The sequence below is a fragment of the Cyclopterus lumpus genome, chromosome 2, assembly GCF_009769545.1.
Source record: "Cyclopterus lumpus isolate fCycLum1 chromosome 2, fCycLum1.pri, whole genome shotgun sequence".
In the NCBI taxonomy this organism is placed as follows: domain Eukaryota; kingdom Metazoa; phylum Chordata; class Actinopteri; order Perciformes; family Cyclopteridae; genus Cyclopterus; species Cyclopterus lumpus.
The window spans coordinates 1,226,159-1,238,614 of record NC_046967.1 but is presented as its reverse complement, the minus strand read 5'-3'; the positions used below and the strand labels follow the sequence as shown (position 1 = coordinate 1,238,614).

General features: G+C 42.3%; 1 protein-coding gene across 6 annotated transcripts in view; it reads left to right on the top strand.

Moving 5' to 3' along the window:
* LOC117741859 (glutaminase kidney isoform, mitochondrial) overlaps nucleotides 1-12,456 on the top strand; it is a 35,240-nt gene that overhangs the window by 19,817 nt on the left and 2,967 nt on the right. For all 6 annotated transcript variants that reach the window (XM_034549094.1, XM_034549112.1, XM_034549138.1 and 3 more), the window contains 11 exons: nucleotides 1,898-2,027; nucleotides 2,101-2,180; nucleotides 2,255-2,418; nucleotides 7,519-7,577; nucleotides 9,796-9,828; nucleotides 10,194-10,252; nucleotides 11,182-11,248; nucleotides 11,338-11,388; nucleotides 11,463-11,639; nucleotides 12,025-12,156; nucleotides 12,269-12,361. In XM_034549094.1, coding sequence (XP_034404985.1) covers nucleotides 1,898-2,027; nucleotides 2,101-2,180; nucleotides 2,255-2,418; nucleotides 7,519-7,577; nucleotides 9,796-9,828; nucleotides 10,194-10,252; nucleotides 11,182-11,248; nucleotides 11,338-11,388; nucleotides 11,463-11,639; nucleotides 12,025-12,156; nucleotides 12,269-12,361 — 1,045 coding nt within the window. The remainder of the gene's footprint in view (nucleotides 1-1,897; nucleotides 2,028-2,100; nucleotides 2,181-2,254; nucleotides 2,419-7,518; nucleotides 7,578-9,795; nucleotides 9,829-10,193; nucleotides 10,253-11,181; nucleotides 11,249-11,337; nucleotides 11,389-11,462; nucleotides 11,640-12,024; nucleotides 12,157-12,268; nucleotides 12,362-12,456) is intronic.

The following is a 12,456-nucleotide window of genomic DNA, read 5'->3' as shown; positions in this document are numbered from 1 at the left end:
TCATTTGACCTTTAAAACCTAAATATATTACAGATGTTTAGTCTCTCTGTCAGTGCTCCTCATGAATGATTCAGCAGATCTTTAATGCAGGTCAGAGCTGCAGGAATTCACCATTCTCATCTAGGTGGCTTCATGCAGCCGTCGTCACAAACACATTTAAACATGTGACATTTACAGCTCACAGAATGACCTTTAGTTGACCTCCATCCCCACGGGGTCACATTGAAGCGTTTCGGACCCCGGAGCCTCTCCCGGCTCGGCCTCCATCACTTATTTAATTTAGTGTGTGTGTGTGTGTGAGACCAGGGAAACGTGTGTGTGTGTGTGTGAGACCAGGGAAACGTGTGTGTGTGTGTGTGTGTGTGTGTGTGAGACCAGGGAAACGTGTGTGTGTGTGTGTGTGTGTGTGTGTGTGAAACCAGGGAAACGTGTGTGTGTGTGTGAGACCAGGGGAAACGTGTGTGTGTGTGTGTGTGTGTCTGTGTGTGAGACCAGGGAAACGTGTGTGTGTGTGTGTGAGACCAGGGGAAACGTGTGTGTGTGTGTGTGTGTGTGTGTGAGACCAGGGAAACGTGTGTGTGTGTGTGAGACCAGGGAAACGTGTGTGTGTTTCTGCTCTTACATGACAGATAAAAGCCGGAGGAGCAGAAATTTTAATCTCCAGAAGATTTTATCCTTTTAATTACACGACGTGTGACAGCTGGTGTGTGAAGAACTGGGAGATACTGGTTTATTAATAGAGGCTCTCCTGTCTCCTCTCCTGCCTCCTGTTTCCTGTCACCTGTCACCTGTCTCCTGTCAACTGTCAACTGTCTCCTGTCACCTGTCACCTGTCAACTGTCTCCTGTCACCTGTCTTCTGTCACCTGTCTCCTGTCTTCTGTCTCCTGTCTCCTGTCACCTGTCTCCTGTCTTGTCTCCTGTCTTGTCTTCTGTCTCCTGTCTCCTGTCTCCTGTCACCTGTCTTCTGTCACCTGTCACCTGTCTTCTGTCTTCTGTCTCCTGTCTCCTGTCTTCTGTCACCTGTCTCCTGTCACCTGTCTCCTGTCTACTGTCACCTGTCTTCTGTCACCTGTCTTCTGTCTCCTGTCACCTGTCTCCTGTTACCTTTCTCCTGTCTTCTGCCTCCTGTCACCTGTCTTCTGTCTCCTGTTACCTGTCTCCTGTCAACTGTCTTCTGTCACCTGTCTTCTGTCACCTGTCTCCTGTCACCTGTCTTTTGTCTCCTGTCACTTGTCACCTTTCTCCTGTCTCCTGTCTTCTGTCTCCTGTCACCTGTCTCCTGTCACCTGTCTTCTGTCACCTGTCTCCTGTCTTCTGTCACCTGTCACCTGTCTCCTGTCAACTGTCAACTGTCTCCTGTCACCTGTCTTCTGTCACCTGTCTCCTGTCTCCTGTCTTCTGTCTCCTGTCACCTGTCTTGTCTCCTGTCTCCTGTCTCCTGTCACCTGTCTTCTGTCACCTGTCACCTGTCTTCTGTCTCCTGTCTCCTGTCACCTGTCACCTGTCTCCTGTCTTCTGTCACCTGTCTCCTGTCACCTGTCTTCTGTCACCTGTCTTCTGTCTCCTGTCTTCTGTCTCCTGTCACCTGTCTCCTGTTACCTTTCTCCTGTCTTCTGCCTCCTGTCACCTGTCTTCTGTCTCCTGTTACCTGTCTCCTGTCAACTGTCTTCTGTCACCTGTCTTCTGTCACCTGTCTCCTGTCACCTGTCTTTTGTCTCCTGTCACTTGTCACCTTTCTCCTGTCTCCTGTCTTCTGTCTCCTGTCACCTGTCTCCTGTCACCTGTCTTCTGTCACCTGTCTTCTGTCTCCTGTCACCTGTCTTCTGTCTCCTGTCTCCTGTCACCTGTCTTCTGTCACCTGTCCCCTGTCTCCTGTCACCTGCCTCCTGCCTCAGGTGCGTCCAAAGCAACATCGTGCTGCTCACGCAGGCCTTCAGGAAGAAGTTTGTGATCCCAGACTTCCAGTCCTTCTGCGGCCACATGGACGAGCTCTACAACAACGCCAAAACCATGTCCGGCGGGCAGGTGAGTGAGGCCACGCCCCCTTGTATGGTCGCAGCCGCCCATGCGACCCTGACTGTGAACACGTGTGCCGCAGGTGGCCGACTACATCCCCCAGCTGGCCCGCTTCAGCCCGGACCTGTGGGCCGTGTCGCTGTGCACGGTGGACGGACAGAGGTACGTACGCCGCAGAGGCTCCGCCTTCTCTGGGACCGAGCCCCCTTCTCCCACTGACGCCCTTTCCTCCTCAGGCACACCGTGGGCGACACCAAGGTCCCTTTCTGTCTGCAGTCGTGCGTGAAGCCGCTGAAATACGCCATCGCCGTGCACGACCACGGCACCGAGTACGTGCACCGCTTCATCGGCAAGGAACCGAGCGGCCTTCGCTTCAACAAGCTGTTCCTGAACGAGGAAGGTGAGGAAGACCCAACACAATGCACCGTGCAATACAATATATATAAACACTAATAAAATATATATAAACACACAATGCACCGTGCAATAAAATATATATAAACAAAAATTAAAAAAATATATTTAAATTTTTCAATTCAGTTTATTTTGTATAGCCCAATATCACAAATCACAAACTCCCCTCAGAGGGCTTTACAATCTGTACACATACGACATCCCTGACCTTTGACCTCACATCGGATCAGGAAAAACTCCCCAAAAATAACCTTTCACAGGGAAAAAAGGGAAGAAACCTTCAGGAGAGCAACAGAGGAGGATCCCTCTCCCCGGATGGACAGATGAATAGATGTCATGTGTACAGAATGAACAGCATTTACAAAGTTACATAAACACATTACATGAATATGACAATGTATGAATGGAACTCCAATCCATGAAACAGAAGGAGGTAGAGAGGAGGGGGCGGGGCATCAGCAGGGCCAATGGGAGGCCGGCTCACCAGCATCAGACACCTCCAGGTCCAATGGACCCTATGAGACGTGAAGTCACAACGACTCCGGGGAGGAAGCAGAGTTAATAAGGTGCAATGGAGAGATGTAAATTCATCCATAAGGAGAGAGAGAAGAGGAGATAGGTGCTCAGTGTATCCTAAAACATCCCCCAGCAGCCTATAAGCCTATAGCAGCATATCAAGGGGCTGGACCAGGGCAAACCTGATTCAGCCCTAACTATAAGCACTATTAAAGAGGAAAGTCTTAAGTCTATTCTTAAATGAGGTGACTGTGTCTGCCTCCCGGACTGAAAGTGGAAGCTGGTTCCATAAAAGAGGAGCTTGATAACTGAAGGCTCTGGCTCCCATCATACTTTTTAGGACTCTAGGAAACACAAGTAGCCCCACATTTAGTGAGCGCAGCTCTCTAGTGGGGCAACATGGTACTACAAGCTCCTTAAGATATGATGGTGCATCACCAATCAAGGCTTTGTAGGTGAGGAGAAGAATTTTAAATGTGATTCTTGATTTTACAGGGAGCCAGTGCAGAGCAGCTAATACAGGAGTCATGTGATCTCTTTTCTTAGTTTTTGTGAGTACACGAGCTGCAGCATTCTGGATCAACTGGAGGGACTTAAGAGACTTATTAGAGCAGCCTGATAATAAGGAGTTGCAGTAATCTAGTCTGGAAGTAACAAACGCGTGAACCAGCTTTTCTGCATCTTTTTGAGACAAGATGTGCCTGATTTTTTAAATGTTACGTAGATGAAAAAATGCAATCCTTGAGATTTGCTTAACGTGGGAGTTAAAGGACAAGTCTCGGTCAAAGATAACTAGAGATTCTTTACAGTGGTGTTGGATGCCAGGGCAATGCCATCTACAGAAACCACATCACCAGATAATTGATCTCTGAGGTGTTCAGGGCCAGTAAAATAACTTCAGTTTTGTCTGAGTTTAACATCAGGAAGTTGGAGGTCATCCATGTTTTTATGTCTTTAAGACATTCTTGAATTTTAGCGAGCTGGTTGGTCTCCTCTGGTTTGATCCATAGATATAATTGAGTATCGTCTGCATAGCAATGAAAGTTTATGGAGTGTTTCCTGATAATGTTGCCCAAAGGAAGCATATATAAGGTAAATAAAATTGGTCCAAGCACAGAACCTTGTGGAACTCCGTGATTAACGTTGGTGGTCATTGAGGCTTCATCGTCTACAAATACAAACTGAGATCGATCTGATAAATAGGATTTAAACCAACTTAGTGCGGTACCTGAAATGCCAATCGACTGATCCAGTCTCTGTAATAGGATGTCATGATCAATGGTGTCGAACGTAGCACTAAGGTCTAACAAGACCAGTACGGAGATGAGTCCTTTATCAGCACTAAGGTCTAACAAGACCAGTACAGAGATGAGTCCTTTATCAGCACTAAGGTCTAACAAGACCAGTACGGAGATGAGTCCTTTATCAGCACTAAGGTCTAACAAGACCAGTACAGAGATGAGTCCTTTATCAGCACTAAGGTCTAACAAGACCAGTACAGAGATGAGTCCTTTATCAGCACTAAGGTCTAACAAGACCAGTACGGAGATGAGTCCTTTATCAGCACTAAGGTCTAACAAGACCAGTACGGAGATGAGTCCTTTATCAGCACTAAGGTCTAACAAGACCAGTACGGAGATGAGTCCTTTATCAGCACTAAGGTCTAACAAGACCAGTACGGAGATGAGTCCTTTATCAACACTAAGGTCTAACAAGACCAGTACGGAGATGAGTCCTTTATCAGCACTAAGGTCTAACAAGACCAGTACGGAGATGAGTCCTTTATCAGCACTAAGGTCTAACAAGACCAGTACGGAGATGAGTCCTTTATCAGCACTAAGGTCTAACAAGACCAGTACGGAGATGAGTCCTTTATCAGCACTAAGGTCTAACAAGACCAGTACGGAGATGAGTCCTTTATCAGCACTAAGGTCTAACAAGACCAGTACAGAGATGAGTCCTCTATCAGCACTAAGGTCTAACAAGACCAGTACAGAGATGAGTCCTTTATCAGCACTAAGGTCTAACAAGACCAGTACAGAGATGAGTCCTCTATCAGCACTAAGGTCTAACAAGACCAGTACAGAGATGAGTCCTCTATCAGCACTAAGGTCTAACAAGACCAGTACAGAGATGAGTCCTTTATCAGCACTAAGGTCTAACAAGACCAGCAGAGAGATGAGTCCTTTATCAGCACTAAGGTCTAACAAGACCAGTACAGAGATGAGTCCTTTATCAGCACTAAGGTCTAACAAGACCAGTACAGAGATGAGTCCTTTATCAGCACTAAGGTCTAACAAGACCAGTACAGAGATGAGTCCTTTATCAGCACTAAGGTCTAACAAGACCAGTACGGAGATGAGTCCTTTATCAGCACTAAGGTCTAACAAGACCAGTACGGAGATGAGTCCTTTATCATCACTAAGGTCTAACACGACCAGTACAGAGATGAGTCCTTTATCAGCACTAAGGTCTAACAAGACCAGTACAGAGATGAGTCCTTTATCAGCACTAAGGTCTAATAAGACCAGTACGGAGATGAGTCCTCTATCAGCACTAAGGTCTAATAAGACCAGTACGGAGATGAGTCCTCTATCAGCACTAAGGTCTAACAAGACCAGTACGGAGATGAGTCCTTTATCAGCACTAAGGTCTAACAAGACCAGTACAGAGATGAGTCCTTTATCAGCACTAAGGTCTAACAAGACCAGTACAGAGATGAGTCCTTTATCAGCACTAAGGTCTAACAAGACCAGTACAGAGATGAGTCCTTTATCAGCACTAAGGTCTAACAAGACCAGTACAGAGATGAGTCCTTTATCAGCACTAAGGTCTAACAAGACCAGTACGGAGATGAGTCCTTTATCAGTACTAAGGTCTAACAAGACCAGTACAGAGATGAGTCCTTTATCTGATGCTTTAGGAGGTCATTAGTAATCTTCACCAGTGCTGTCTCTGTGGTGTTTTCTAAATCCTGACTGAAACTCCTCAAATAAACTATTCTGATGTAGAAAGTCACACAACTGATTTGCGACTACTTTCTCAAGGATCTTAGAGAGGAAGGGAAGGTTAGAGATCGGTCTGTAGTTAGTCAACACCTCTGGATTAAGAGTGGTCTTCTTCAGGAGAGGTTTAATTACAGCTACTTTGAAGGAATGTGGGACATGGCCTGTTAGCAAAGACACATATATAAACACTCTATGCACCGTGCAATAAAATATATATATAAACACAAATAAAACATATATAAACACACAATGCACCGTGTAATAAATATATATAAACACAAATAAAATATATATAAACACAAATAAAATATATATAAACACATGTAAAATATATATAAACACAAAATGCACCGTGCAATAAAATATATATAAACACAAATAATATATATAAACACAAATAAAATATATATAAAAAGACAATGCACCGAGCAATAAAATATACATAAACACAAATAATATATATATAAACACAAATAAAATATATAAACACACAATGCACCGTACAATAAAATATATATAAACACAAAACTATATATATATATAAACACGTAAAATATATATAAACACACAATGCACTGTGTAATAAAATATATAAACACAAATAAAATATATATAAACACACAATGCATCGTGTAATAAAATATATATATAAACATAAATAAAATATATATAAACACACAATGCACCGTGCAATAAAATATATATAAACACAAATAAAATATATAAACACACAATGCACTGTGTAATAAAATATATATAAACACTAATAAAATATATATAAACACAATGTACTGTGCAATATATATATATATAAACACACAATGCACCGTGTAATAAAATATATATAAACAAATAAAATATATATAAACACACAATGCACCTTGCAATAAAATATATATAAACAAATAAAATATATATAAACACACAATGCACCTTGCAATAAAATATATATAAACACAAAACTATATATATATAAACACGTAAAATATATATAAACACACAATGCATCGTGTAATAAAATATATATATAAACATAAATAAAATATATATAAACACACAATGCACCGTGTAATAAATATATATAAACACAAATAAAATATATAAACACACAATGCACCATGCAATAAAATATATATAAACACAAATAAAATATATATAAACACAATGTACTGTGCAATAATATATATATATATAAACACACAATGCACCGTGTAATAAAATATATATAAACAAATAAAATATATATAAACACACAATGCACCGTGTAATAAAATATACATAAACACAAATAAAATATATATAAACACAATGTACCGTGCAATAATATATATATATATATAAACGCACACATTTTGTGGAATGTTTTTCACCATTTTTACTTCATATTCTTCACCGTTTTATTTCCTCTTGGTTGTTATCTAACAGCAGATTATATTCCATCTGTTTATTATTGTTGCATAAGGGGATTGTAACAGAGGGAGCTGCTCCCTGTGTGCGCCTCCTTTATATAACGTTGATGTTGAAGCCTCTCTAACGACGGAGCTTCTCCTGGTCTCCTGCAGATAAACCACACAACCCCATGGTGAACGCTGGAGCCATCGTCTGCACCTCCCTCATCAAGGTGAGCGGCCTTCTCCTTCTAGAGGAGATATGAAGGAGACAGCACCTCCTGCTGGTTGGAGGTGGAACACCTCTTTGGGTCTATGCTCCACATAGTGATCAGACACCTCAGTTCATAATCAATACACTGGAGCCTTTTGAAAGGAAGTCCTGTTGTTGTTGTTGTTGTTGTTGTTGTTGGTTGAATGAACCCTTAATGAAATGAGCTCTGTTGCTCCGTCATCTTCATGTTTTTGCAGAATTACATCCGTCAACATATTTTATTAATGTTTGTTTGTAAATACGTAAAGAATCTGATGGTAGGACGTCAACAGGAGATTCTGCTTCTTCTTGTTCTCCTTCCTCTTCTTCTTGTTCTCCTTCCTCTTCTTCTCCTTCTTCCTCTTCTTGTTCTCCTTCCTCTTCTTCTTGTTCTCCTTCCTCTTCTTCTTGTTCTCCTTCCTCTTCTTCTCCTTCTTCCTCTTCTTGTTCTCCTTCCTCTTCTTCTTGTTCTCCTTTCTCTTCTTCTCCTTCTTCCTCTTCTTCTCCATCTTCCTCTTCTTGTTCTCCTTCTTCCTATTCTCCTTTTTCCTCGTCTTGTTCTTGTTCTCCTTCTTCCTCTCCTTCTTCATCTTCTTGTTCTCCTTCTTCCTCTTCTTGTTTTCCTTCTTCCTCTTCTTGTTGTCCTTCTTCTTGTTCTCCTTGTTGTTCTTCTTCTTGTTCTCCTTTTACTCTTGTTCTCCTTCTTCCTCTTCTTCTCCTTTTCCCCTTGTTCTTCTTGTTCTCCTTCTTGTTCTCCTTTTTCCTCGTCTTCTTCTTCTTGTTCTCCGTGTTCTTCTTCTTGTTCTCCTTTTACTCTTGTTCTCCTTCTCCTTTTCCCCTTGTTCTTCTTGTTCTCCTTCCTCTCCTTTTTGTTCTCCTTTTTCCTCGTCTTCTTCTTCTTGTTCTCCTTCCTCTCCTTCTCCTTTTCCTCTCATTCTTCTTGTTCTCCTTGTTGTTCCTCTTCTTGTTCTCCTTTTACTCTTGTTCTCCTTGTTGTTCTTCTTGTTATCCTTTTACTCTTGTTCTCCTTCTTGTTGTCCTTCTTCTTGTTCTCCTTGTTGTTCTTCTTCTTGTTCTCCTTTTACTCTTGTTCTCCTTCTTCCTCTTCTTCTCCTTTTCCCCTTGTTCTTCTTGTTCTCCTTCTTCCTCTTCTTTTTGTTCTCCTTTTTCCTCGTCTTCTTCTTCTTGTTCTCCGTCCTCTCCTTCTCCTTTTCCTCTCGTTCTTCTTGTTCTCCTTTTTCCTCGTCTTCTTCTTCTTGTTCTCCGTCCTCTCCTTCTCCTTTTCCTCTCGTTCTTCTTGTTCTCCTTGTTGTTCCTCTTCCTCTCCTTCTTCTGAAATGATTGGTTTATTGTGTTGTTGCATATTTTACAGCTGTAGGATCTTTGTAACCACGGCAACAGGTCACTGACGTTGGTAATTTCTCCTTTTTTAATATAATTTCCCGTCTGGATTTGTGATCTTTTAGCTTCACGTGGCTGTTTGATGCTTAAATGTAGTTTCACACTATTAACTCACACCTGTTGTTGTTGTTGTTTATGTTTATAGATTTTAAAATGCAAAGTAGTTCATCTAGTTTAATATAATATAGACATGTCTTCCATGTTCTCATCACACAGCAACTTCTTTAAATACTGTAGATGGTAATCAATAAAGAGCTTCATTTAATAGATAATAACTCATACGTTTCCCACAATGCAACAGTCCCCCTTGTTGATCACGTGTCACCTTAAATAAAATAAGCCACGATAGTTTTCTGTGAGTGGATTAACAGTTTTATTTCACCTCCTCATCCCTCGTCTCCTCCCACCTCTAATCCGTCTGATCGGATGGTTTGATTGGTCTGGCGAGCTGTAGTTTAACGACATGTTTTAAATGTATTTACATGTTTTAAATTTATTCTACATGTTTTAAAATGTATTTGACATGTTTAGAATGTAATGTACATGTTTTAAAATGTATTTTACATGTTTTAAATGTATTCTACATGTTTAAACTATATTCTACATGTTTTAAACTGTATTGTACATGTTTAACATGTAATTTACGTGTTTTAAAATGTATTTTACACGTTTTAAACTATTCTACATGTTTAAAATGTATTTTACATGTTTAGAATTTTAAATGTATTTCTACATCTTTTTAAATGTGTTTTACATGTTTTGTCTAATGTATTTTACGTTTTAATACTGTGTTTCAGCAAGGAGCGAGCAACGCAGAGAAGTTTGATTATGTGAGTACTTTTTATTCTAAATGTTAAAGAATATACAGAACTGGTTGTTTTTATTACTGACTCATTCGTATTAACAACAAAACTAATAAATATATATTAAATATAAGTCAGCAATAATTATGTATATATAAATATATACACTTTCTTTACTTTTATATATATATTTTTTATATATTCTATATTTTCTATATGTCATTGAAACATTTAATGGACTTAAAGTCATGTTATTTATTATGTTGAATAGAAATGGCAAAAGGAGACATGAGGACGTTATAATATAAATAACTTGGGATATTGATTGATTGATTAATTGATTACCAGTGAATGGAACTGTGATCATTTATTCCTCAATGAACTTTCTGCAGGTCATGAACTTCATGAACAAACTGGCAGGAAACGAGTACGTCGGCTTCAGCAACGCCACGTGAGAAACACCCCTTTTATTGATTACCCTGTTATTGATTAGGAAGAGGAAGCCGGTGAGGAGAGGAAGCTAGTGAGGAGAGGAAGCCAGTGAGGAGAGGAAGCCAGTGAGCAGAGGAAGCTAGTGAGGAGAGAATAAGCTAGTGAGGAGAGGAAGCTAGTGAGGAGAGGAAGCCAGTGAGCAGAGAAGAAGCTAGTGAGGAGAGAAGAAGCTAGTGAGGAGAGAAGAAGCTAGTGAGGAGAGAAGAAGCTAGTGAGGAGAGAAGAAGCTAGTGAGGAGAGAAGAAGCTAGTGAGGAGAGAAGAAGCTAGTGAGGAGAGAAGAAGCTAGTGAGGAGAGGAAGCTAGTGAGGAGAGAAGAAGCTAGTGAGCAGAGAAGAAGCTAGTGAGCAGAGAAGAAGCTAGTGAGGAGAGAAGAAGCTAGTGAGGAGAGAAGAAGCTAGTGAGGAGAGAAGAAGCTAGTGAGCAGAGAAGAAGCTAGTGAGCAGAGAAGAAGCTAGTGAGGAGAGAAGAAGCTAGTGAGCAGAGAAGAAGCTAGTGAGCAGAGAAGAAGCTAGTGAGGAGAGAAGAAGCTAGTGAGGAGAGAAGAAGCTAGTGAGGAGAGAAGAAGCTAGTGAGGAGAGAGTAAGCTAGTGAGGAGAGAAGAAGCTAGTGAGGAGAGAAGAAGCTAGTGAGGAGAGAAGAAGCTAGTGAGCAGAGAAGAAGCTAGTGAGGAGAGAAGAAGCTAGTGAGGAGAGAAGAAGCTAGTGAGGAGAGAAGAAGCTAGTGAGGAGAGAAGAAGCTAGTGAGGAGAGAGTAAGCTAGTGAGGAGAGAAGAAGCTAGTGAGGAGAGAAGAAGCTAGTGAGGAGAGAGGAAGCCAGTGAGGAGAGAAGAAGCTAGTGAGGAGGAAGCCGCTGAGTCCCCATCTAACGTCCTTTCCTTGTGTCCTAGGTTCCAGTCAGAGCGAGAATCTGGAGACAGGAACTTTGCCATTGGCTACTACCTGAAGGAGAAGAAGGTGAGGTCAAAGGTCACAGAGGAGCCTTCTTGTTGTCGTTTCCTCTGCTGTAAGTGGACGTGTTGACGTTGTTGTTGTTGTTGTTTCAGTGTTTCCCAGAGGGCACGGACATGACCTCCATCCTGGACTTCTACTTCCAGGTGCGTGCAGTTGGAGCCCTGGTTGGTTTCAGGTGGGCGTGATTGTTTTATGACCCCGTCTCTCCCTGTGTCAGCTGTGCTCCATCGAGGTGACTTGCGAGAGCGCCAGCGTCATGGCGGCGACGCTGGCCAACGGCGGCTTCTGTCCAATCACAGGAGAGCGCGTGCTGAGCCCCGAGTCGGTGCGAGACACCCTGAGCCTCATGCACTCCTGCGGCATGTACGACTTCTCCGGACAGTTCGCTTTCCATGTCAGTATCTCCTCATTAGATGTCCTGTTGCTTTAAGAGATGTCCTGTTGCTTTAAGAGACATTTAGATGTCCTGTTGCTTTAAGAGATGTCCTGTTGCTTTAAGAGACATTTAGATGTCCTGTTGCTTTAAGAGATGTCCTGTTGCTTTAAGAGACATTTAGATGTCCTGTTGCTTTAAGAGACATTTAGACATCCTGTTGCTTTAAGAGACGTCCTGTTGCTTTAAGAGACATTTAGACATCCTGTTGCTTTAAGAGACGTCCTGTTGCTTTAAGAGACATTTAGACATCCTGTTGCTTTAAGAGAAGTCCTGTTGCTTTAAGAGACATTCAGACATCCTCCTCCTCCTCTTCTTCTCTTCTCCTCCTCCTCCTCCTCCTCAGGTGGGTCTCCCGGCTAAGTCTGGTGTAGCCGGTGGGATCCTGCTGGTGGTCCCCAACGTGATGGGCATCATGTGTTGGTCTCCTCCTCTCGACAAGCTGGGCAACAGCGTCCGAGGCATCCAGTTCTGCACGGTAACCTCCTGGTCACGTGACCACATGATCACATGACCACCTCTTTAAGTCGACCTCCTGAAGGTCAGACGAGGTCACCGAGGCTTTATTGATTACAAGGTTTCTCTTTCAGGACCTGGTTTCTCTCTGCAACTTCCACAACTACGACAACCTGAGGCACTTTGCCAAGAAGCTGGACCCTCGTCGGGAGGGAGGAGACCAGAGGGTGAGTCCCTCCTTCCTCCTCCTCCTGCTCCTGTTCCTGTTCCTCCTCCTCCTGCTCCTTCTCCTCCTGTTCCTCCTCCTGTTCCTCCTCCTCCT